The sequence below is a fragment of the Globicephala melas genome, chromosome 11 (genome assembly GCF_963455315.2).
Source record: "Globicephala melas chromosome 11, mGloMel1.2, whole genome shotgun sequence".
NCBI classification, from domain to species: domain Eukaryota; kingdom Metazoa; phylum Chordata; class Mammalia; order Artiodactyla; family Delphinidae; genus Globicephala; species Globicephala melas.
Genome location: NC_083324.2, coordinates 75241534 through 75265973, shown reverse-complemented (window position 1 = coordinate 75265973; position 24440 = coordinate 75241534). Strand labels below are relative to the sequence as shown.

The following is a 24440-nucleotide window of genomic DNA, read 5'->3' as shown; positions in this document are numbered from 1 at the left end:
CTGCAACTTGCTGCAGTGTTTGAAAGAGTAGTAGGAGCGCATGGAGGTGGGGCCGGGGAAAGACCGGGTGGAGTGGTGAGGGGTGAGCGCGGAGGGGGCGGGAAGACGGCGGCGGCGGTGGGGCGAGGGGCAGACCCGGAGCGGGTGGGACGGGGGAGAGGCGGGGGTAGCCCGGCGCTTACACATGTCACATGTGCTTTTTAAGACGGCCGGGAGCGCCTGCGAGCTGGATTTGGTGGAGGATGCTGCGGCAGGTGCTTCGCAGAGGGCTCCAGTCGTTCTGCCACAGGCTGGGCTCGTGCGTGAGCCGGCACCCGGTCTTTTTCCTCACCGTGCCCGCAGTCCTGACCATCACCTTCGGCCTCGGCGCGCTCAACCGCTTCCAGCCCGAGGGCGACCTGGAGCGCCTGGTCGCTCCCAGCCACAGCCTGGCCAAGATCGAGCGCAGCCTGGCCAGCAGCCTTTTCCCCCTGGACCAGTCCAAAAGCCAGCTCTATTCGGACTTACACACCCCCGGGAGGTATGGCAGGGTGATCCTCCTCTCCCCACCCGGGGACAATATTTTGCTCCAGGCTGAGGGGATCCTGCAGACCCACCGAGCCGTGCTGGAAATGAAGGTGAACCACAAGGGCTATAATTATACTTTTTCCCATCTGTGTGTGTTGAGAAATCAGGATAAGAAATGCGTGCTGGATGATATTATTTCAGTGCTAGAGGATCTCAGGCAGGCTGCCGTCTCCAATAAGACAACAGCCAGGGTGCAAGTGAGGTATCCCAGCACTAAATTAAAGGTACGCTCCTCTTGCATGCTTCTGCCAGTTAAAGAGGCAGCACTTCATTTCTTGCCCTAAACAAGCAGAGAAAATGCAGAGGTCTCATCCTTAAGACTCGGAAGCTGATGCTTCTTTCATTTTGGGGGCTGGGGGGAACGATGGGCAACTGAGTGAAGAAAACAGGCAATGAATGGCATGACTAGATATTAAGAAATTCAAAGTCAAACAAAACAAATGCCAAAAAAGAAAAAAAAAAAGAAAAAAAAAGTTGTTTCTGAGACCCTGCAATTACATCTTTGTTCAGGGTTAATAAATCAGTGAATGGAAGGGGGAGGGGGAATCCTGAACAATTTGGGGGATTTCTTTTCATTATGGGGCTCGATGTATTTCTTATTACTGATTACACATCCACCTGGTGCCATATCCACCTGTTTACATCTTCAGCCTGGCTTGACTTTGACATGTAGGGAGTTTGTGCTTCGCTGCCCTGTGAGTGTGTGTCTGAAAGCAGTGGGTATGAATGGGGTAAGGATTCCAGGAATTATGTGTATGTGTGTTCGCACAGCAGAAGCAGCAGAAATTTTCTATGTGTGAAAATAGAGATGTGCGGCTAACTGATGTACTAGTTAACTGAGTCCTGTTATCTTCCTTTCACACACACACACACCCACACACACACACACACACACACAGTCCAAACCAGAGCAAGATTATCATAACAGCCCAATAGCAAAAGAAAAAAATCCCCAGTCAGCAAAAGTTGCCGTGAATGATAATTTCGGCATTAAATAGATGTTACTGTTTAAACTCTCATTTCAGATTTTGTTGCTCAGATGAGATTTCTAAACTCATTCCACACTGTCAGGTTTGAGCTGCTGCAGGCAATGAGGCATGCAGTCTCCAGGTGACTGAAGTTTCAGGGACGAATGTGACTTCCAAAAGAGTCACTGCACCATTTGTATGCTTGACCCTGTGCACGCTCAGAGGCTGCACAGCCAAGAATTCCCGAGACAGGTGTTTCCCGAGAAGAAGGAATTTTCTTTCTTCTAATGTGTATGAGGATGTGTGTGCGCTTCTGGGGAGATCATGGAATAGGAGGGACCCCAGTTTCAATGAATGGGTGGCCAAACATAGAAAACTGCTAAGATTTCTATTTATTTATTTGATACAGCGTCTGTACACAATTTTAAAAATACATTTTTCAGGATTTTTGAGATAAAAAGGCTATTTTTCCTGAATTGAAGGAGGATTTAATGCACTAAGAAACTAAGAATTCCTCAGGAAATCCCATAACCTGCTTCCTTTTAACATACTGTCCTTGTTTAAATGTATCCAGAGGCTGACAGGGTTTCAGCCCCTTGTTCAGAGGAGCAGTCCCTTGGGGTTTTAGTGAAACTAGACAGATGATTCATCAGCTTGAAATCTAGGTAAGGGCTTGCCTGCCTCACACTTACTGAAGGGAGCATGATGAATGTATGTGGTTGGGTTGCATGCATTCCGTTTCCTGAATCCTTTGCCATCAACATTATTGCTTGCTCCAGAAAAGGATGCAGTGAAAAGGCGATCTTCTTCGCCTACAGTCTTTTAACTGAGTCCTGTGCTAAACATCTGGTGTAAAGAAAGATTTTGAAACTGTGACATATTTAAACTTCAGTTTGTTTTCCCTATTGAAGCAGGTTTGCAGTTTATTAATATGCAGTCTTAGTTAAGTCCCTTATTTCCTTGAGTCAGCAGTGCTCTCCAGGTGTAAGGGCTTTGTCCAGTCAACCACTGTGGGCATTTTGTTTATCCGGCAATATCATTATGACATTTACAATACAAACCCCTGAGGTCTCTAATTCACTCCTTTAATAATGATTGGTTGTGTTCCTATGATTTACTGGGTGCTCTTCTAGGCACAGACAGTCTGGAGCAAGAAAAGCAAGGTTCTTACCCTAATGGGGCTTAATCGTAGAAGTCAGGGTCCTCACCCTGAGTTACCTGCAAGCAGGGACTCTGCAATCTTTGGGTCCACTAGGCTAAGCCTATGATAGGTGCTCTGTCTAAACTTTCTGGCTGATTGGTTGGTTGATCTGCATCTTGATCGGAGTCAGTGGATAATCAAAGAATGGAGTAATTGATTACAAAGGGCCATGTAGTACTAGTGGAATTATTCTACTAACCATAACAAGAACAGGAGAATTATACACTGGCTCTCTAATCTGTAAAGCCCTTCTTCTGCTACATTCTAATATCAATGTCTCCTCAAATGCATTGGCTTGACTCTCTTTGCATGTTGTCAGTGGGGTCCTTAAGCTATTTTTGGGAAAATGAATTATTTGGTAACCTTCTGAGAGTAATGGTCCCTCTCAAGCATCCAGATATAATATCACACGTGCTAATGTAATATAAAATATAATTGGTGGAATTCCAGGTATACCTAGAATCCTATCAAAGAGTCTGCAAGGCCTTTCAGGTGAAGAGCTCCCTGGCACAGAGCAAAGTGAGATGGGCTTTTGTTTTGATCATAAGTGATCTGGAAATGATTTTAATTCATGTGTGACAGTGATACTCAAAGAGTGTCCCTAGAATGCTGACCCAGAATAAAGTTTGAGAACTTCTGTTGTATGAGATTTGAGAGACATTTTTATATACACAGTTCTTGGCCCTCTAATTAATGTTGCTTTCCTCTGTCACACTTGGGTCACCGATCTTCCCAACTCAGGCCACTGTGGAAAATTTCAGTGCTGGATAATGCTGTTGGTGGGCAGAGAATCAATAGTTAAGGAAAAATGCAAAATAAATGGCAGGGGCTGGATAGTGTGAGTAGGAATTGGCAATCTCTTGACATAAAAGAAGCAGTAGGTCAGAGCCTGGGGGTAGTCTGAAGATGTATAAACACTGATTGACAGAAAGGAGCGGCCAGAAATCTTAGTTATGACAATTGGAAGGGCATCTTCCAAATATTATTAAGACACCCAAGTAGTTCTGAGCACAGAAAGGTTTAGAACTTCTGATAAACATGATTATCTTGACAAGGTGATCCAGACAAGCAGGGACACAAAAAGTTGCTGGTGTGGAATTCCAAAGAGAGGCTCAGATAAAGCTGATATGAAAAAAGGAGCAGTCAGCTTAGAATACTACAGAAGAAATGAGACATACACACATTTTCAAAAGCTGCATAGAAAAGACACCAGAATCTGAAATTCCTACACCTATATAATACGAACTCTACAATTGTGCCTGTCATTATAATCTTTACGTTATTATACCCCTGAGTAAGCACAGAGGTCAAGTTTTACATTCCTTCTGTACTATTCACAACCTCCCACCCCAACCTTGTCCAGTTCTATGCAGACAGTATTTACATCACTGGTCGGTCTGTTGATTAATTTGTTCATTTATACTGTAACATTGCAAAGTTATCATTACTTTTCAAATTCTATGACATGCTTTTACTTTAAAGGTATTCTCTACACTTTCTAGATTTCTATAAATTTTTTGACCCTCGTAATTCGGGGACCATTTTTTCTACTTATTTAAACATACGTATTGTATAAGTCAATACAGTGCAGCCAGGCTGAATTTTGAAATTAAACACATAACATATTGTTGGAACCAGTCTCTTGATTAAAATGAGACAGGCACTCAAAATCCTTAAGCAAGGACTGCTCTGGACTCCAAGAAATATTGTCATTATAACTCAGGGGGCTCAAGTGGTTACAGGCAATATTTCCCTGCTTCTTAGGTAGGCCATGAGAACCTCACTTTTCCATCTGCTAGTTCCAAGAAAGTAACAGTTTCCATATGTCCCTAGTTCTTAATTGTTACCACTGAAAAAGGCCAAGTAAAGAAGAAACAGAGAAATGTGGTTAATGGCAAATGGTGAGAAACAAATGAAGCATATTTGCTTCCCCTGCAGCCTGTCCTCCCCATTAAATTCCATTAATACACCCCTCTAAACAGATGTTTAAGTGAAGTGTATGTGCTGCAACGTACCACATTTAAGAAGAGGAACAAAGATAGGTTTTCCTGCTTCTTAAAAGAGTGTTTCTTTGGGCACATTTTGAGTACATCTTCCTAATTTGGAGGCTGTTGCCATTAATTATTTAGTTCCAATCTCAGTGGGGGAGCAACTTAAGTCAACATGGAAAGTAAAGACCAGCATTACTTTCAGAGATTTCCAGGAAAAGTTATTCCATAGACTTCTTTCCCTAATTCATTCTAAAACCTCAAAAGACAGCTGTGTCAGGGTCTTCTCATATATTTAGATTAAAGTTTACATTCCTGATTCTCTCTCTTAATAAGGGAAAAAAATTGCTACCTTATTGAATGTTCAGTTTGTGTCCTAACCAATGTGGTGTTTTATACACAGCATGTCATTTTTACAAGCTTATGAATCGGGAAGAATATTTTTATTCCCCTTCTATAAGTTGGGAACCTAAACCTAAAGACCAGGAGGTCAAGTGACTTCTAAGAGGTGTCCAAGGTAGTACATGTTGGAAGTGGGATTTAAATCCAGGTCTGTCTGGCACTGAAGTTTATATTCTTAACCACGGTACTATATCGGGTCCCTGTACATCGTGCACTATTCTCTGTGACAACAGCCCTTTGTGTTAAGGAAGAACTAGGGCCGTAATTCCCAAGCATCTCAAATCCCTGCTGAAACCACTGGTGCTCTTTTACACCAGTCCCCTTGCTCACTCCAGAGACCAGCCCAGGTGAAGGTGCAGTGAAGCTTCACTTCCCTTATTCACCCACAAGGGAGTAAAGCTTCCAGTGTGGGCAAACTCCTGCCATCTGACTATCGTGGAACTTGCCACAAAGAGTTTAAGAAATTCCTCACTGGCACATGATTTCACCTTTAATATTATTTCACATCAACTCAGAACAAATTAAGGTGAGACTCCAGGATCCACTGAGTGTGGGAAACCTGTCAGGTGACCCACGGTTCTGAGCCAGGGGCTTATGTGCCAGACAGGCTTGAGTACTTCTGTCTTAAATTCGCATCAGGAAAAAAGAATTGATGAGATAGCACGGGATAATACAATGCAGACTGAATTGAGAAATGTTCAGGAGACCTAAGTTCTGACCCCAGTTCTGTAAAGACCAGTTCTGTGACATCAGGTAAGTCCCATCTCCAGTATGGGCTTCAAGCTCTAGGATTCCTCTGTGACATTAAGGAAATGCTCATCCTTACTATCTGTAGTTGGGCCTGTCACCTGATTGAGCTTAAAGCTGATTACTGTCGTTCAATATTTTCCAAAAATGTTGAAATTAAATCTAACCATCTCTTTAAGAAAAAAAATCAGCAACATTTTTTCTCAAGCCCCTTTACAGTTATTTTACAATAGTAGCAACATTAAGTCCTCATTAGCCTAATCATCTTAATATTATATGAGAACACAAGGTATAGGAACTATACATAGGCATAAGGGTATTTGGGGAAAATGAAACATAAAATTAGAGCGGAGCGTATTTTTAAAGTGGCTTTGCAATCCATGCCTTTCTCAGACAGGACTATTGTGGCACAGCCATTCATTGAAATCAAGGCTCATTCTCTGTAATTCAGGGGAATTCAGGGCCTCTGAAAGGTACCTGATGAGCAGCACTTAAAATGAATGGGTCTCTTTAGTTACAGGAATTTGTTGGAACAGCCGATGTTTTCCATTCAGAGCTCCCCTCCCTACAAGGAGAGGCTTCATCTGTGCCGCTCTTACTTCCCCCTGCTGTCTCAAAGGCTGAAGGTAGAGGATGGCTCAGGTTCTGGAAGACAGAAACATGTTTAAAGGGTTCTTATAGCTTCAGGAGGGTCTGAAAGCAGCTCCAGGTGTTCAAGATAGATGGAGGCTTGCCTGGACATTTAGGGCTCGGCCTCAGAGTTCTTTCTGCCCTTCGAACATTCAGGTATGTTCTGTCACCTCACCAGGTCTCTTAATTACATGGAGAGAGAGTGTGTGCAGTTCTGATTGTCACTGCGGGTCATACTAACGTGGGTAAGATGTACAGTAGACTCAAAAGTCATTCATATACACTAACTAACGTAACGTACTATAAGCGTCTGCTCTGTGTCAGGCCCTGTGTCGGGCGCTGGAGATGGAGTGAGGAATAAAGCAGATGGGGTGCGTGACCCTCCAGGAGCTCGAGTCTAGTAGAAAAGGCAAAAATCACATAAATTTATTATTACAGATTATCCTAGAGGAAAATTGCATGATGCTGTAAGAGTAGTAGACCAAGTCTTGGGCTCTTAGAAATGACTTCCTTGAGGAAGTAACTGTGAGCTAAGATCTGGGTTAGATGGTGGGGTTAGATGGTAGAAGCAAGAGTATGAAGGGGAAGACATGGTACCTTAGATACACTGAACAAAAGCCACTGTGGATGGAAGTAAAATGTAATGGTGAAGGTGCTAAGGGCTCTGTTGAGGATTTCTTGAGAGTTGGTATAACACAATTTTGATTAGGATCTGTGGAGCTAGATGGTCTAGTTTTACATCTTTACTCTGTTGCATTAGCTCTATGACTTCGTACAAGTGTTTTAACTTCTTTGTAACTCATTTCCTTCAATCATAGCCCTGACTTCCCATCATTATGTGGGTTAAATGAGTTTATGATACTTAAAGCGGGGTTTCTCAAATTCTAATTGTCACCTGGGGAGCTTGATAGAAATGCAGATTCTGATTCACTAGGTCTGGGATGGAGTGGGATTCTTCATTTCTAGCAAGCTCCCAGGTGATGCTGATGCCTCTGGTCCCTAAAGCACTTAGAACAGCACCTGGTTCTTTGTAAATTCTTAACAAGTGCTGGCGGTTTAACTCTTTGAGCAGTGATATTCTGCCCTTGTCTAAAATTGGTTAATTGATTTTCTTGTGAACACTTGATTAGATGAAAAGCCCTTTTTGTTTCAGACCTCAAAGCTGAAAATCTTTCTATCCTATGGTAGTCATTGCTATTTACTGAGGAAGTAGAATATGAGGGGTGTAGATCCTTCTGATTTTTGCACCAAAGAGCTTGAGCTGCCTCCAGGATCATCATTCTGAATGTGACCAGTCTTTGCTAAGGACAGTAAAGAACAGTTAAGGAGACTGTGGGACCTTGGTTTCAGTGTTCACTGGGTCTGGAAATATCTCAGAGTTTGTATATTTTTGTCATTTTCAGTAGAGCTAGCCTTGGCCTCTTTCTCCCCTCTGGGCTGCTGTGACATTCTGATTCTCCTCTTACATCTCTGATGGTTCTTTACCTCTTACTGGTTCACTCCCCTTACTACTCCCATATTTATAATTATTCCCATGCAAGTCTTTTTTCATGGTGTGTTCTCTCAATATTCTCATTCAAGCCAAACACCAATTTTCTTCCAGGTCTGTAACTCTTTGAATGGCATCTCTGTTCCGTCATCAACTCGGGCTCAGAATCTCAGTCACCTGTGATTAACTCTTCTTTTCCCGCCACCGCTACCCAGCCGAGACATGTAAACAGTAAGAGCTAATTCATTCTATGCCACAGTGGCCCTTAGACCAAGAGCATCCCCCTTGCCTAGGAACTTGCTAGAAATGTACATTCTTGGACCTCAATCCAGATCTACTGAAAGTAGGGATTAGGTCCCACAAGCCCTCCAGGTGCTTCTGACTCCTGTAGATGTATGAGAACCTCTGTTCTGCAGTAGAGGTGTTCAGTCTTGACTGAGTGTAGGAATCATGAGAGGAGCTTTAAAAATACTGATGTGTGGATCTCATCTCCAGAGATTCTGACTCAGTCAGGAGGTGGCATGGACACTGAAATTTTTTAAATTTCCTCTGATGATTATAATGGATTATCAAGGTTGAAGACCAAGGTCTCCTTTTCAAATTTCTTCTCCGTTTCTTTCTCTCTGTCTCTCCCTTGGGCTTTCATTACCGCTTACCTATTTTATCTAGGCAATAATCTAATCTCTCTCACATAATTTCTCACACTTGGAACCTAGCCTGTGTAACAAGATCATCTGCATCTCTTGATTACATTTTCCTCTGACCAGATCCTGCTAGAGTTTCCCATTGCCTGGAGAAGACATTATCAACTCCTGACCATAGCCGTTGAGAACTTTTCTTGACCAGGGCTCCAACTTATTTGAAGTTTCAGATTGCAGTACATCTTATGCTGCAACCAAACCGAAGCAGACCCACCCTCAACCTTCCTTTTTCTTACCTTCATTCATACTGTTCCTTTTGCTTGGAATTTCTTTCACACTGTCAAATTCACATCTCTTAAAAGTTGCTTTTTCCATGGAGCTTCTCTAAGTGCTTCCAAAGGTAGAAAGCACTTTTATACACTTTAGAGGTACTTTGAAGGCAGTTCCCTCAATCACAGTCTAACTTGTATTATAGACTTTTAGCAAGTCTTTGCTAAAATATAACTGTATGTGCCTAAAGAACCAGTATGGCTGGTAGCTTTCACTACATACATTGATTTGCCTGTGTGGAGCCAGCCAGTACAGGGGAGGTTGTGGAACAAGCCCTTGGGGGAAATTGCAAGGGGACAGGAAAAAAGCCCATCCCAGCCAGCCTACTGTTCCAAGGCTGTGCCTAAACCCTAAAGAAAGATGGCCACAGAAAGACACTGAAAGCTGTTTCTATGAGTGGTCCTGAGATACAAGTGCCACAGAAGGATTGCCTTTGGGCTTAGGAAACAAAGGACCACCAGAAGAGGGAGAGAGAGAGAGAGAGATTCTTTCCCCCACCTATACACAGCACACATGTGACTTCAGCTTGGGAAAGCCTGCAGAGAGGCAGCTCGAACACCTGGTAGGATTACCAGATTTAGCAAATAAAAGTACAGGACACCCGGTTAAATTTGAATTTTGGGTAAACAAAAGAAATTTTTTTTAGTATAAGTATGTTCTAAATATTGCATTCTTTGCTTATCTGAAATTCAGATTTAACTGGGCATCCTGTATTTTATCTGGCAACGTAGCATGATGGGAATTCAAAGAATCACATCTGAAGACCCAAGCACAGACTTCAGAATGTCAGGGGACCAGCGCCAGTTCTAACGCACAAGAGTGGCCATGAGCCAGGGGGCCAAAGAGGCAGACCGTAAAGGCCAATTTGGGAAATAGTAAACACATTCTAAAGACTCCAGGAAATGCATGGGTAAAAGTTTTCAGAGGCCAGAATTTCTGTCTTATTCAAGTGGGGATTCCAGCAAATGAAATGTAAGTTCCTCTTGATATGACCTCCTTTGGATACTCTGCCCTTAGGAAACCCAAGTTACATTAATTGTTTTAATAGTTCCAAGTGTTTATTTGCTAGTGAAATGAAAGACTGCACTGGATAAATGTTTCATTTCGAAGATTCTTTTGTTTTATATTTTATCTATGAAAAATATTTATACATGAATAGAAATGTAATTAAAGAAAGTAAGTTGTAAGATAAGTCCTGGGGGTACAATGTACAGCATAATGACTGTAGTTAACAATGCTGTATTGTATATTTGAAGGCTGCTAAAAGAGGGATGTTAATTAAGCTTAGCACGGTAATCATTTGCAATATACATATATATCAAATCCTTACGTTGTACACCTAAAACTAATACAATGTGATAAGTCAATTCTATCTCAATTTTTAAAAATTTAAAAAAGAAAAAAAAGAGAAACTGACCACATTAGCCAGAACCATATCTATATTAAAGCAGCAGTTTATCATAAGTAAAATAATTTAGGTCAATACTGTAGTTTGAGAAGAAATTTTTTACTATACAAAAAAAAGCGTCCATCAGTTACTCAAGTTTGAGAATCATTAGATTGGAGAGAGGGATATTTATTTAGTTACCCATGCTAAATGTAGTAGGACTGAGAGCATCATAAGCAAAAATACTAGAGGTCATGAAGTGTAAAGTAAAAGATTTTATCATTTCTATTCATGTCATGGTAGAGAGAGAAATTAATTTCTTAAAACAAAGGGAATTGGCTAAAGAAGTGAAGAACAACAGAAGTCCTACTTCAGGAAGGAAGGAAGGGAGGGAGGGAGGGAGGAAATAGATGATGTGGCAGATTAGTGAAAATTTGTAGGATGAGAATATTAGCAAGCCAAAAGCTAAACCCGTAGACAGGATTGGTTACCCTTTCCATGTATGAAATGTGGCATTAAAATCAAAGATGAAGCACGCTCTTAAACGTTTGTGCAACAGCATAATAAGTATATGGGCTATTTAGAACCCATCTTATTTTCCTTCAAGATTATAAAGCTTTTTAAAAAATAATAGATATGTTTTTAATTATTAGGCTTTTATCCTGCTCTCCTGACATATGTTCCACTCAGAAAAATAGCAGTCTTTTAAAAAGCATCACTTGAACAGAACTGCTAAAATTACCCTCAAAAATAATTCTAAATATTGGTAACTAGTCACCCATCTCCACATTGAAAACCTTTCTGGTTTGTAATTTACCTGCAAGCCACCTTTTATTTGTAAACTGAGGAATCACCATTCCTGTATATATTATAATCAGTATGTTTTTGTAAATTTATATAACTTGTACATGCATATATGTACACATACTCTTTTTTTTCCTCCTGGTCACATTTCTAGTTTAAAAGAAATGTGAGAAAAGTCTAGCTTGTCATTTCTCCCTCCCCAGGATCCAGGTCTTCCTGCACAATGCAATTTGGGGAGTGATTTCTCTAGGGCAAATTCCTGGGGAGGGTGAGGCAAAGCCTGAGTAATGGAGCATGAGGTCAGAGCCAGTGGGTCACCATGAAGTGCGCCTGGAGACAGGAACCCTGCTAAACTCCCAGGGAGGAGTGAGAAGCTCAGGGACTGCACTAGTTTAATGACCCCTTTTCCTAGTTGGACATATCTCTCTGAGGGAATAGCACACAAAACTGGTACTAGCTGCTTGACTTTTATTATCAGTACATTCTTTTCAACCATTGTTACCTTGGGGATTATTTTTAAGGAATTGGATCCTTTCTAGGCTTTTAGACATTTTTTATTAACTAATCACATCAGTGTGTCTCTTGCTAAACAATGTTCACTTATATTTTTAGTTAATTTATCCCAGAAAGTTGTTTATAAACTGATGTTATCCTACTAGTCTTCTTCCTGATAGAAGAATGTTTTGGTAATTGATAACTAAATTGACATAAGATTTTTACTTCCCTTCTTTCCCTCAGCTCTGAGCCCTGAAGTTATTGATGATGTTAAAGTTATAAGCATTGACAATGCAGCCCGTTTAGCCTAAAGCAACATGTTTTTTTACTGAGTTTTTAACAGGTTGAGATAGGGGAGCCACTTATCGATTGAGCCCCTCTTTTAAAATTATAAAATAATGATGAAGAGGGTAGTGAAAAGGAAATAGACAAATCTATGTTTGAATCTAATTTTATCATTTATCAGATGTATGACCTTAGACATGTTATTTAACGTCTTTGCCTCTCAGTTTTTCTATGTTAAGAAAAGCATTATTCATATTTTTATGTTACATTAAAAGTATTAATATCCATTCTACAGATTTTAAAACTTTCAGGCACTTAGGGGTTTCTTAATAAATTGTAACAATTTTTTATCTAAATCCAACTTCATAACAACACCAAGTGAAAAATCACTCACAATCCCACTCACCAATTCTATAAACAATTTATTTCCAGTCTTTAACTATAAAGTACACAGTTGTTATATACAGTACATGTCTTTTCTGATCCGATTTATTTTCATTTTTTTATAAGAATTTAAGTAATTATTTTTTGGTAGCTCAGAAGTCTGGCAAGTGACTGTGGCATAATTTACTTAATTGTTCATTTATTGTTATCTTGAGAGTATATCTAGAACAGTGTTTTTGGAGCTGATTTCCACAATCCTTAACAGACAAATGGAAAATATTCTGGCTTGTCAACAGAAGCTGAAGGAAAAGAGCATTTTCTTATGTGATTTAAAACGTCATTTTCATAAGTATATGAACTTATGAAAGCAAGATACAAATATAGGTTAACAAGTTCCAGGGGAGCAGGTGTCCCAAGAAAAACCTTGGATAGAAATTAGAAGGACCTGGTTTATTTATAGATCAACTCCAAAGTGCTGTAAATTGCATTGTTAAGGACCACATCCAAGAGTAAGCTTCTAAGGGTACCTTGTGGCTTGTCCTATTAGAAAGTACTTTTTACTGCTTTTCACCTGGTATAGTTCCATGATTCTCAAAAGGAACACTTCAGGAACTTTCCAATTATATGATGCCTGTTCCCTCCCCAGACCAATTGAATCAGAAGCTCTGGAGAAAGGGCCTGAGAATTGGTATTTTCTTAAGCTCTTCGTATGATTCCAGTGAATAACCAGTTTGAGAAACACTGAGGGACCTTAGACCAGAAAAAGATCCCCCCATCCTACCGAGCTCCTTTGCAGTTTCATAGGATGAGAGGACAAGGGAATAATACCACTTCCTTTGAACCTCCACTTCAAGGCTTAGTCTGGGGTCTCAGAAAGAGAGCATTTGCCCTGACATAAGTAATCACAGTACCATTTCCCTGCCAGGTAAGCTGCCTCCATAGGAGCTCTGTAGCTAAAATAAACAACTTCATTCTCTCCTGTAATTCTCTAATCTGATATTGATTGGCCAGAAATATGATGTCTTAATCAATTTGCTGTGCTGCAAAGATGTCCTGGATTGCCAGTCATTGGGAAAATGTATCCCTTGACACTTTAAAAGGCATCCTTTCTTAATACACTTCTGCCAGGAAATTAATAAGAAAACCTGTAGGCACATGGTAAATTTTTATTATTATGGTGATAGGGCCAAAGGTAATAAATCTTGATAGCTCAAAGGTATATAATCCTAGGACTTGAAATAGACTTTCAATTCTTATTAAGTTGTTATTAGCTCCTTGATTTCCATCAGGATAACCTAAATTCCTTCATATCCTGAGATGGTCAGTGTTTACTACTTTGTAACCATTCATTAATACTATTCATTGTTAGCCTATTCCTTCGATAAGCATGTAGTAGGAGATAAAGAAATATGTGTTGAATGAATGAAGGATCAAGTGAGTTAACTATTTGGCTTTTTAATTGTCCCATACTGAGTTTTAAAAGCATCATGTTAAAGAATTTCAAAATACTCCCAGTCTTAGCTTAGCCAAAATTTACTTAATCTTCAGCCAAATCCCATGCCTTCTATCTTTTCATCAGTGAAAATAATATTATACTTTTCTACGTAAATGAGTTCTGGGAAGGCTAACTACCTCTAGTTTTAACAAGCTTGAGACATTCTAACTCATTCACAAACAGGTCCCGGAGTCCCCAGATCAGTGTGGCAAGTCCATTCATATTAAAACAGTATTAACACAATGTCTAATTAAAGGAAAAGTATGTTCATTAAAGTGCAATGAATATTTAAAGTAGTTCCAACTACATAGGAGCCGTAACAATCTAGTGCCCTTCTTGGGTCAGTAGAAAGCTTTCCATTTCCATCCCTTTCCATTAGCATTTCCATTAGCATCCCCATTCGCAAATCTTATACTCCCTCCCTTATTATTTTTAAATGGCAGTTATAAATCACTTGATACAGTGAGGTGAAAGGATGTTTTCCTAGTCAATATGAATGATATGGTGTGCACTACTGGCCACCAGTAACGGGAAATTATACATTACAAAAAGAAAGCCAAACATTTGGTACCCCACTATCACCTTTATATTAAATATTTTATCTTTAGCAAAAAGTAAAAGCATTTTACAGAGTTGAATCCATACTCATATTTTGCAGAACCATATAAAATAGGGAATTGACCTTTCTTTTATTTACTGTTCTAGAAAAAGGATTAAGTAATTGTGACATGCCTTAAAGGAGTTTGACATAATCATCATATTATGTGCATGTATTTTTACAAGCCTTTGTTGAAAGAGATTTGGGAAGGTTATCCAATCTACGTGTTTTGGAAAGCCCTGTTATATATAAATTGCTTCAATAAACTACTCACTATTTAATATCTCTCCAGAAGAAAATTATTTCTCATATCTATTTAAAACATTTATTTCTATTCTTACTTCAGTAAAGAAGAAACCTGCTCTTTACTATCATTTTGAACCATCTTCTACCTGTGACCTTGAAAATGGTTATTACATTCTCTTGTACTTCTCTTTGGCTGAATAATTTCTTACACATAGACCTCATTCTCAACTACATACCCTTTTTGTTTTTAGCAGACTTTTAAGTTTTGGGAAATTGATGTCTCCTGAGTCTTAAACACCTATGTTTTGTTCAAAAGGTATACAAGTATCTTCCCTGCTTCAATATTCTCCTCTCCATATTTGCCTTATCCCAATGAATAGCTTTTCTCAATAGAGACATATTCTATGCTTATATTGTTTCAGACACTGGGCTAGGCACTGGAGTTACAGAGATCAGTTATAGATCCTCTTTTCCAGAAACATACAGTCTAGTGAGGAAGGAGGACAAGTAAATGGAAAATTAGCAGTACAGCATGGTAACTTGAACCTTAAAGGTTAGTTCAAAATGATTCAGAGCACCAAATAGTCCAGAATTGGTGCTACATCAGACTCAGCCTCCTCCAGGGTTCTATAATAAGAACAAATACTCTATATTGGTGGGAGAAGTCTTTCAGGGGTCCTTATTTCAATTGATAACAAATGTTTTGTTTTTAAATGTATTCATTAAAATTGAGGTCAGTGGACAGCTGCTCTCCATAAACAGGGAAATATTTTGCCATGAACAGTTACTCTGAAGGTTATGAAGTCAACATAAAATCCCAACAATGCTATAGACTTTAAAAATGAATACAAAGCAGGAAAATGTTATGGGTATGGGCCAAGAAATATCAAAATGAAAAAACAGGAGGGTTCTTAATCATCCACAAAACCTGGCCAGAAGATTGTTGGCTAGTGGAACTTTCCATGACCCCCCCCAAATCATCCTACCCTCAGGACTTTCTCTCCAAGTGTTAGTAACTGTTAAGGTAATTGTGGGATGACTTAGCCAGCAAAAATAAAGCATATACGCAAGTGTAAGAGGCACTTGAGACAAAAGAAGAACGTGTGTTTAGAGTGTGCCCACTTGGGTGGGAAGTCAGCATTTTTGTTTGCATTAAACAAATGAGGAGAATTATTTTCTTTCCTAGAACTGGCCCTGATAGGCTAGAGTCATAGAAAGCCCTCTTAAAACAGTGAATTATAGGACCCCCAGGTATGCCAACATTTAAGAGAACTGAAAAAATGTGTGAGTTTTCTAGGTACTGTTGACGTCGGGTCTGATAATTCTCAGTCGTGGGGCAGTCCCGTGCATCACAGGATGTTTCGCAGCATCCCTGCCCTTTGTAGACTCTGGTAGTATCGTCTTCTCCTGAGTTGTGGTAGCCAAAACAAATGTCTCCAGACAGTGCCAGATGTCCCCTGGGGTTCAAAATTGCTCCCCATTGAGAACTAGTACTCTAATCCTTGGAACATTGAGGCAAAGTGTTCTCCTAGAATGCTCTCCTCCTGTAACACAGACCATTAGGAAAGTAGTCTTTATCTAACCTAAATCCCTCATATTGCAAGTTGTAAATCCTCTTCTTCAGTGGCCTTGGAGCATGTGCCCTCCACGTCAGGAGTACTCAGCCCACTTGGTGGGATGCCAGGGTCTAATCTTGGAGAATTTCTAGGATGCCCAGTGAAAGCCATGAAGACATGCTCACTAATATGTCTTCTCCACTGAGCGGAAACTCTCCAGGCTTGTTTGCTTGTCAAAATTGTAGTCCATTTTAGATTAGAGACCTATTTCAATTGTAAATTCCATTGGTGGGAGAAGCTCAACATTTGGGAGAGAGCACAGCTGGTGCTTCCTGGTTGTTAAATAATTCATCTTCCTCATTCTGGAGAGTCAGAAACAGCCGTGCTGAGATACTAAATCCTCAAGGTAATATTGCAAAACCTAGTCCTTGGCACTAAGGAGGGAAAGGGCCTGCTAAATTACAGAAGCCGTCCTCCACAGCTTTAGGAGAAGCTGGAGAGAGAGTGCTATTTGCTGACTTGATTTTTCCCCATTTTGGTAACACGGGAAAGATAGGTTTCCCTGGGAGAATTTTATGAAGCTCCGTGAAGCAAAATCAGCCTTTCAACACTTTATATTGTCATGCCTGTGTCATTCACGCACATAATTCATTTTTCAAGTGAAATATTTTGACCGTTCTAAAAACTATTTTCCCCAGAAATCAGAAGGTAAGGATGGAAATGGTGAAGCACTTGCCAGAAAATAGGTGACTTTTGAACAATCCCTTGATGATAAATATTTCTCATTAATGGTTCTATTCTCACACTTGGCTATTTATTGAGTCACTTATTTTAGTCCAAATTGTCCTAGACCTGTCCTAAGCTCATCTGGGATTTTCATATTATTTTTGAAGCTGTGTTAAATCTTCCAGAACGCACACCTCCTACAACAGTGTTCCACAGCAGTTCATTAATGCTTCTTCGGGTAACTAGTAATCTTAGAACTTTTATTTCTGTGCCCTGAAAGAGGGAACATTCTAACCATAATGCTTATTTTACATCTTAACAAGACAATATTCTTCTTCATACAAGACAGGGTCCCTATGTGCTACTCTCCACCTGTATGCTCAATTCAACAAAGATTACTGATTGTGGGACTCGAATGAGAATTTATAATGCGCAATGATTGCAGACACTTTCGTTTTAATCCAGGCTGCCTGAGTGGTTGATCCCACGTGATATAAATATCAAAACTACCAAACTTCAAATTTTTCCATTGGTCAGGCTCTAGAGTTTTGTATTAGCTCCTCTAAGAGTACGTAGACAAAGGTAAGAGAGCAAGGGTGCATGCAACTGTTGCAATTACCAAGGCAACACAAGTTTATAATGATCATTTAGTTTTTATCCAGGGCATTGTTCAGGGTACATAGCTAGACAAAAATTGAATTTCCCAACAGGAAATTTGCAGGTGTGATTTGTAGCAGCTTTGTTCTTTGTTGGGGGGTCTGTTTTATTTTATTATTTTTTATTTATTTATTTTAACATCTTTATTGGAGTATAATTGCTTTACAATAGTATGTTAGTTTCTGCTTTATAACAAAGTGAGTCAGCTATACATATACATATATCCCCATATCTCCTCCCTCTTGTGTATCCCTCCTACCCTCCCTATCCCCCCTCTAGGTGGTCACAAAGCACCAAGATGATTTCCCTGTGCTATGTGGCTACTTCCTACTAGCTATCTATTTTACATAAGGTAGTGTATACACATCCATGCCACTCTCCCACTTCGTCCCAGCTTACCCTTCCCCCTCCCTGTGTCCTCAAGTCCATTCTTTACGTCTGTGTCTTTATTCCTGTCCTGCCCCAGTTTCTTCAGAAACTTTTTTTTTCTTTTAGATTCCATATATATGTGTCAGCATACAGTATTTTTTTTTCTCTTTCTAACTTACTTCACTCTGTATGACAGACTCTAGGTCCATCTACCTCACTACAAATAACTCAATTTCGTTTCTTTTTATGGCTGAGTAATATTCCATTGTATATATGTGCCACATCTTCTTTATCCATTCATCTGTCGATGGACACTTAGGTTGCTTCCATGTCCTGGCTATTGTAAATAGAGCTGCAATGAGCATTGTGGTACATGACTTTGTTTGAATTATGGTTTTCTCAGGGTATATGCCCAGTAGTGGGATTGCTGGGTCGTATGGTTGTTCTATTTTTAGTTTTTTAAGGAACCTCCATACTGTTCTCCATAGTGGCTGTATCAATTTACATTCCCACCAACAGTGCAAGAGTGTTCCCTCTTCTCCACACCGTTTCCAGCATCTATTGTTTGTAGATTAATTGATGATGGCCATTCTGACCGGTGTGAGGTGATACCTCATTGTAGTTTTGATTTGCATTTCTCTAATTATTAGTCATGTTGAGGATCCTTTCATGTGTTTATTGGCAATCTGTATATCTTCTCTGGACAAATTTCTGTTTAGGACTTCTGCCCATTTTTAGATTGGGGTGTTTGTTTTTTTGATACTGAGCTGCATAAGCTGCTTCTAAATTTTGGAGATTAATCCTTTGTCAGTGGCTTCATTTGCAAATATTTTCTACCATACTGAGGGTTGTCTTCTCATCTTGTTTATGTTTTCCTTTGCTGTGCAAAAGCTTTTAAGTTTCATTAGGTCCCATTTGTTTATTTTTGTTTTTATTTCCATTTCTCTAGGATGTGGGTCAAAAAGGATCTTGCTGTGATTTATGTCATAGAGTGTTCTGCCTATGTTTTCCACTAAGAGTTTGATAACGTCTGGCCTTACATTTAGGTCTTTTATCCATTTTGAGTTTATTTTTGTGTATGGTGTTAGGGAGTGATCTCATTTCATTCTTTTACATGTAGCTGTCCAGTTTCCCCAGCGCCACTTATTGAAGAGGCTGTCTTTTCTCCATTGTATATTCTTGTCTCCTTTATCAAAGATAAGGTGACCATATGTGTGTGGGTTTATCTCTGGGCTTTCTATCCTGTTCCATTGATCTGTATTTCTGTTTTTGTGCCAGTACTATACTGTCTTGATTACTGTACCTTTGTAGTATAGTCTGAAGTCAGGGAGCCTGATTCCTCCAGCTCCGTTTATCTTTCTCAAGATTGCTTTGGCTATTTGGGGTCTTCTGTGTTTCCATACAAATAGTGAAATTTTTTTGTTCTAGTTCTGTGAAAAACGCCAGTGGTAGTTTGAGAGGGATTGCATTGAATCTGTAGATTGCTTTGGGTAGTAGAGTCGTTTTCACAATGTTGATTCTTCGAATCCAAGAACAAGATATATCTTTCCATCTATTTGTATCATCTTTAATTTCTTTCATCAGTGTCTTATACTTTTCTGCATACCGGTCTTTTCTCTCCTTAGGTAGGTTTATTCCTAGGTATTTTATTCTTTTTGTTGCAGTGGTAAATGGGAGTGTTTCCTTAATTTCTCTTTCAGGTTTTTCATCATTAGTGTCTAGGGATGCAAGAGATTTCTGTGCATTAATTTTGTATCCTGCTACTTTACCAAATTCATTGATTAGCTCTAGTAGTTTTCTGGTAGCATCTTTAGGATTCTCTATGTATAGTATCATGTCGTCTGTAAACAGTGATAGCTTTACTTCTTCTTTTCTGTTATGGATTCCTTTTATTTCATTTTCTTCTCTGATTGCTGTGTCTAAAACTTCCAAAGCTATGTTTAATAATAGTGGTGAGAGTGGACAACCTTGTCTTATTCCTGATTTAGAGGAAATAGTTTCAGTTTTTCACCACTGAGAACTATGTTGGCTGTGGGTTTGTCATATATGGCCTTTATTATGTTGAGATAAGTTTCTTCTATCCCTACTTTCTGAAGGGTATTTATCATAAACTGGTGTTGAATTTTGTCGAAAGCTTTTTCTGCATCTACTGAGATGATCATATGTTTTTTCTCCTTCTATTTGTTAATATGGTTTATCGCATTGATTGATTTGTGTATACTGAAGAATCCTTGCATTCCTGCAATTAACCCCACTTGATCATGGTGTATGAGCCTTTTAATGTGCTGTTGGATTCTGTTTGCTATTATTTTGTTGAGGATTTTTGCACCTATGTTCATCAGAGATATTGACCTGTAGTTTTCTTTCTTTGTGACATCTTTCTCTGGTTTTGGTATCAGGGTGATGGTGGCCTCGTAGAATGAGTTTGGGTGTGTTCCTCCTTCTGCTATATTTTGGAAGAGTTTGAGAAGGATAGGTGTTAGGTCTTCTCTAAATGTTGTACAGAATTCGCCTGTGAAGCCATCTGGTCCTGGGCTTTTGTTTGTTGGAAGATTTTTAATCACAGTCTCAATTTCAGTGCTTGTGTTTGATCCATTTATATTTTCTACTTCTTCCTGGTTCAGTCTCGGAACGTTGTGCTTTTCTAAGAATTTGTCCATTTCTCCCAGGTTGTCCATTTTATTGGCATAGAGTTGCTTGTAGTAATCTCTCATGATCCTTTGTATTTCCGCAATGCCAGTTATTACTTCTCCTTTTTCATTTCTAATTCTATTGATTTGAGTCTTCTCCCTTTTTTTCTTGATGAGTCTGGCTAATGGTTTATCAATTCTGTTTATCTTCTCAAAGAACCAGCTTTTAGTTTTACTGATCTTTGCTATTGTTTCCTTCATTTCTTTTTCATTTATTTCTGCTCTGATCTTTATGATTTCTTTCCTTCTGCTAACTTTGGTTTGTTTTGTTCTTCTTTCTCTAATTGCTTTAGTTGTAAGGTTAGGTTGTTTATTTGAGGTGTTTCTTGTTTCTTGAGGTAGGATTGTATTACTATAAACATCCCTCTAGAACTGCTTTTGCTACATCCCCTAGGTTTTGGGTTGTCGTGTTTTCACTGTCATTTGTTTTGAGGTATTCTTTGATTTCCTCTTTGATTTCTTCAGTGATCTCTTGGTTATTTAGTAGTGTATTGTTTAGCCTCCATGTGTTTGTATTTTTTACAGACTTTTTCCTGTAATTGATATCTAGTCTCATAGCGTTGTGGTTGGAAAAGATACTTGATACGATTTCAGTTTTCTTAAATTTACCAAGGCTTGATTTGTGACCCAGGATATGATCTGTTCTGGAGAATGTTCCATGAGCACTTGAGAAGAAAGCATATTCTGTTGTTTTTGGATGGAATGTCCTATAAATATCAATTAAGTCCATCTTGTTTAATGTATCCTTTAAAGCTTGTGTTTTCTTATTTATTTTCATTTTGGATGATCTGTCCATTGGTAAAAGTGGGGTCTTAATGTCCCCTACTGTGATTGTGTTACTGTCGATTTCCCCTCATATGGCTGTTTGCATTTGCCCTATGTATTGAGGTGCTCCTATGTTGGGTGCATAAATATTTACAATTGTTATATCTTCTTCTTGGATTGATCCCTTGATCATTATGTAGTGTCCTCCTTTGTCTCTTGTAATAGTCTTTGTTTTAAAGTTTATTTTATCTGATATGAGAATTGCTACTCTAGCTTTCTTTTGATTTCCATTTGCATGGAATATCTTTTTCCATCCCCTCACTTTCAGTCTGTATGTGTCCCTAGGTCTGAAGTGGGTCTCCTGTAGACAGCATATATACGGGTCTTGTTTTTGTATCCATTCAGCCAGTCTGTGTCTTTTGGTGGGAGCATTTAATCCATTTACATTTAAGGTAGTTATCGATATGTATGTTCCTATTCCCATTTTCTTAATTGTTTTGGGTTTGTTATTGTAGGTCTTTTTCTTCTCTTGTGTTTCCTGCCTAGAGAAGTTCCTTAGCATTTGTTGTAGAGCTGATTTGGTGGTGCTGAATTCTCTTAGCTTTTGCTTGTCTCTAAAGGTTTTAATTTCTCTGTCGAATCTGAATGAGATCCTTGCTGGGTAGAGCAATCTTGCTTGTAGATTTTTCTCTTTCATCACTTTAAATATGTCCTGCTGCTCCGTTCTGGCTTGCAGAGTTTCTGCTGAAAGATCAGCTGTTAACCTTATGGGGATTCCCTTGTATGTTATTCGTTGTTTTCCCCTTGCTGCTTTTAATATTTTTTCTTTGTATTTAACTTTTGATAGTTTGATTAATATGTGTCTTGGCATATTTCTCCTTGGATTTATCCTGTATGGGACTCTCTGTGCTTCTTGGACTTGATTGACTATTTCCTTTCCCATATTAGGGAAGTTTTCAACTATAATCTCTTCTAGTATTTTCTCAGTCCCTTTCTTTTTCTCTTCTTATTTTGGGACCCCCTATAATTCAAATGTTGGTTTGTTTAATGTTCTCCCATAGGTCTCTGAGACTGTCCTCAATTTGTTAAACTCTTTTTCCTTTATTCTGCTCTCTGGGAGTTATTTCCACTATTTTATCTTCCAGGTCACTTATCCGTTCTTCTGCTTCAGTCATTCTGCTATTGATTCCTTCTAGAGAATTTTTAATTTCACTTGTTGTAGTGTTCATCATTTTTTGTTTGCCCTTTAGTTCTTCTAGGTCCTTGTTAAACGTTTCTTGTATTTTCTCCATTCTATTTCCAAGATTTGGGATCATCTTTACTGTCATTACTCTGAATTCTTTTTCAGGTAGACTGCCTATTTCCTCTTCATTTGTTTGGTCTGGTGGGTTTTTACCTTCATCTGCCGTGTGTTTCTCTGTCTTCTCATTTTGCTTAACTTACTGTGTTTCGGGTCTCCTTTTTGCAGGCTGCAGGTTCGTAGTTCCCGTTGTTTTTGGTGTCTGCCCCCAGTGGTTAAGGTTGTTTCACTGGGTGGTGGAGGCTTCCTAGTGGAGGGGACTGGTGCCTGTGTTCTGGTGGCTGAGGCTGGGTATTGTCTTTCTGGTGCGCAGGACCGTGTCTGGTGGTGTGTTTTGGGGTTTCTGTGACCTTATTGTGATTTTTGGCAGCCTGTCTGCTAGTCAGTGGGGTTGTGTTCCTGTCTCGCTAGTTGTTTGGCATAGGGTGTCCAGCACTGTAGCTTGCTGGTCATTGAGTGGAGTTGGTCTTAGCGTTGAGATGGAGATGTCTCGTAGAGCTTTCACTGTTTGATATTACGTGGAGCTGGGAGGTCTCTGGTGGACCAATATCCTGAACTTGGCTCTCCCACCTCAGAGGCACAGGCCTGACACCCGGCCGGAGCACCAAAACCCTGTCAGCCACACGGCAGCCTGAGAGGCTTGTATGCTCACCTGCCGGGCCCAGCTATGTTCTTTTGAAAAGTCATGTAGTCATCAAAACAAGACAATTCTAGTAAATACAATCTCTTTTTGGGCATTTGAGGGGGGTCGCGCAGCTCCCTCTCAACGTGGAAGGGACTTTAACATCGTGTGGTCTCATCATCCCCTCTGTGCCTGAATCCCCTCCAGATGAGCTCTGCCGTGATGTTTTCCCAGTAACAGGCTTCTCCACCTTACAAAGGCATAGCCCATTCACTCTCTGCATTGCTTGGGCTGGTTTAGAGCATTCTTTATATTGAGCCAAAATCTGTTTCCTTGTGGCTTCTGTCCATTGAACCAGGTTTACCTTTTGGGGCCACACAGAACACACTTAAGCCCATTAGAAAATTGAAGACCTCTATCACGGCAATATTCAGTTTATGGCAGTGGTATCAGAGGAGATATATGAACATCCATACTTTTTTCCTTCATGTTTTCTTCAGAAGTGAGGAGTGTAACCTGAGCTACTCTGGCTTCTTAATAACACAGCTTGCTTTCGTATACCCCAAAAATGAGACTTTAATTCAAACAAGCTTTTGTTTTATTATGTTTCAAAGATGTCTTCCTTGGGAAACCTCATTTCATGTGCATTTTATTTCATTTGGAAATTGATAGCTTGTATCAAAAATCAGATGTTATGCTGCAAGATAGGATATGTATTATTAAATAAGGTGTAGGACCTTTAACAAGGCACAAATGAAAATGCTGTTCCAATATAATATCAGCAAACTTAGAAGCACACAATGGAAGGAAAACGGAAGTGGCTGGAGAAGTTTAAAATAAGGATCCCTAAAGATAATAGAGTTAACACAGTTAAAACACTAGTTTATAACTAATATGAAAAGCTAGGAAAGAATCAACCCATCCTATCAATTATGTGTATATTTGCTTAATTGAAAATGAAATCATGGTGCTGGGAATAAAACTGACACTAAAATCTGTCTGAATTCCATTCAAAGGAGCCAGAGGTGTTCACGCAAAACACTTTGTAGGAATGGGCCTTCCCAGCAGGGCTGCTTGCATCTTGAATTCTTTTATTTC

At 39.5% G+C, this 24440-nt stretch overlaps 1 protein-coding gene across 1 annotated transcript in view; it reads left to right on the top strand.

Annotated features, from left to right (window-relative positions):
• Positions 1–189: 189 nt before the first annotated feature.
• PTCHD4 (patched domain containing 4) overlaps positions 190–24440 on the top strand; it is a 174369-nt gene continuing 150118 nt past the window's right edge. The window contains exon 1 of the mRNA XM_030871102.2: positions 190–617. Coding sequence (XP_030726962.1) covers positions 192–617 — 426 coding nt within the window. The 5' untranslated portion in view covers positions 190–191. The remainder of the gene's footprint in view (positions 618–24440) is intronic.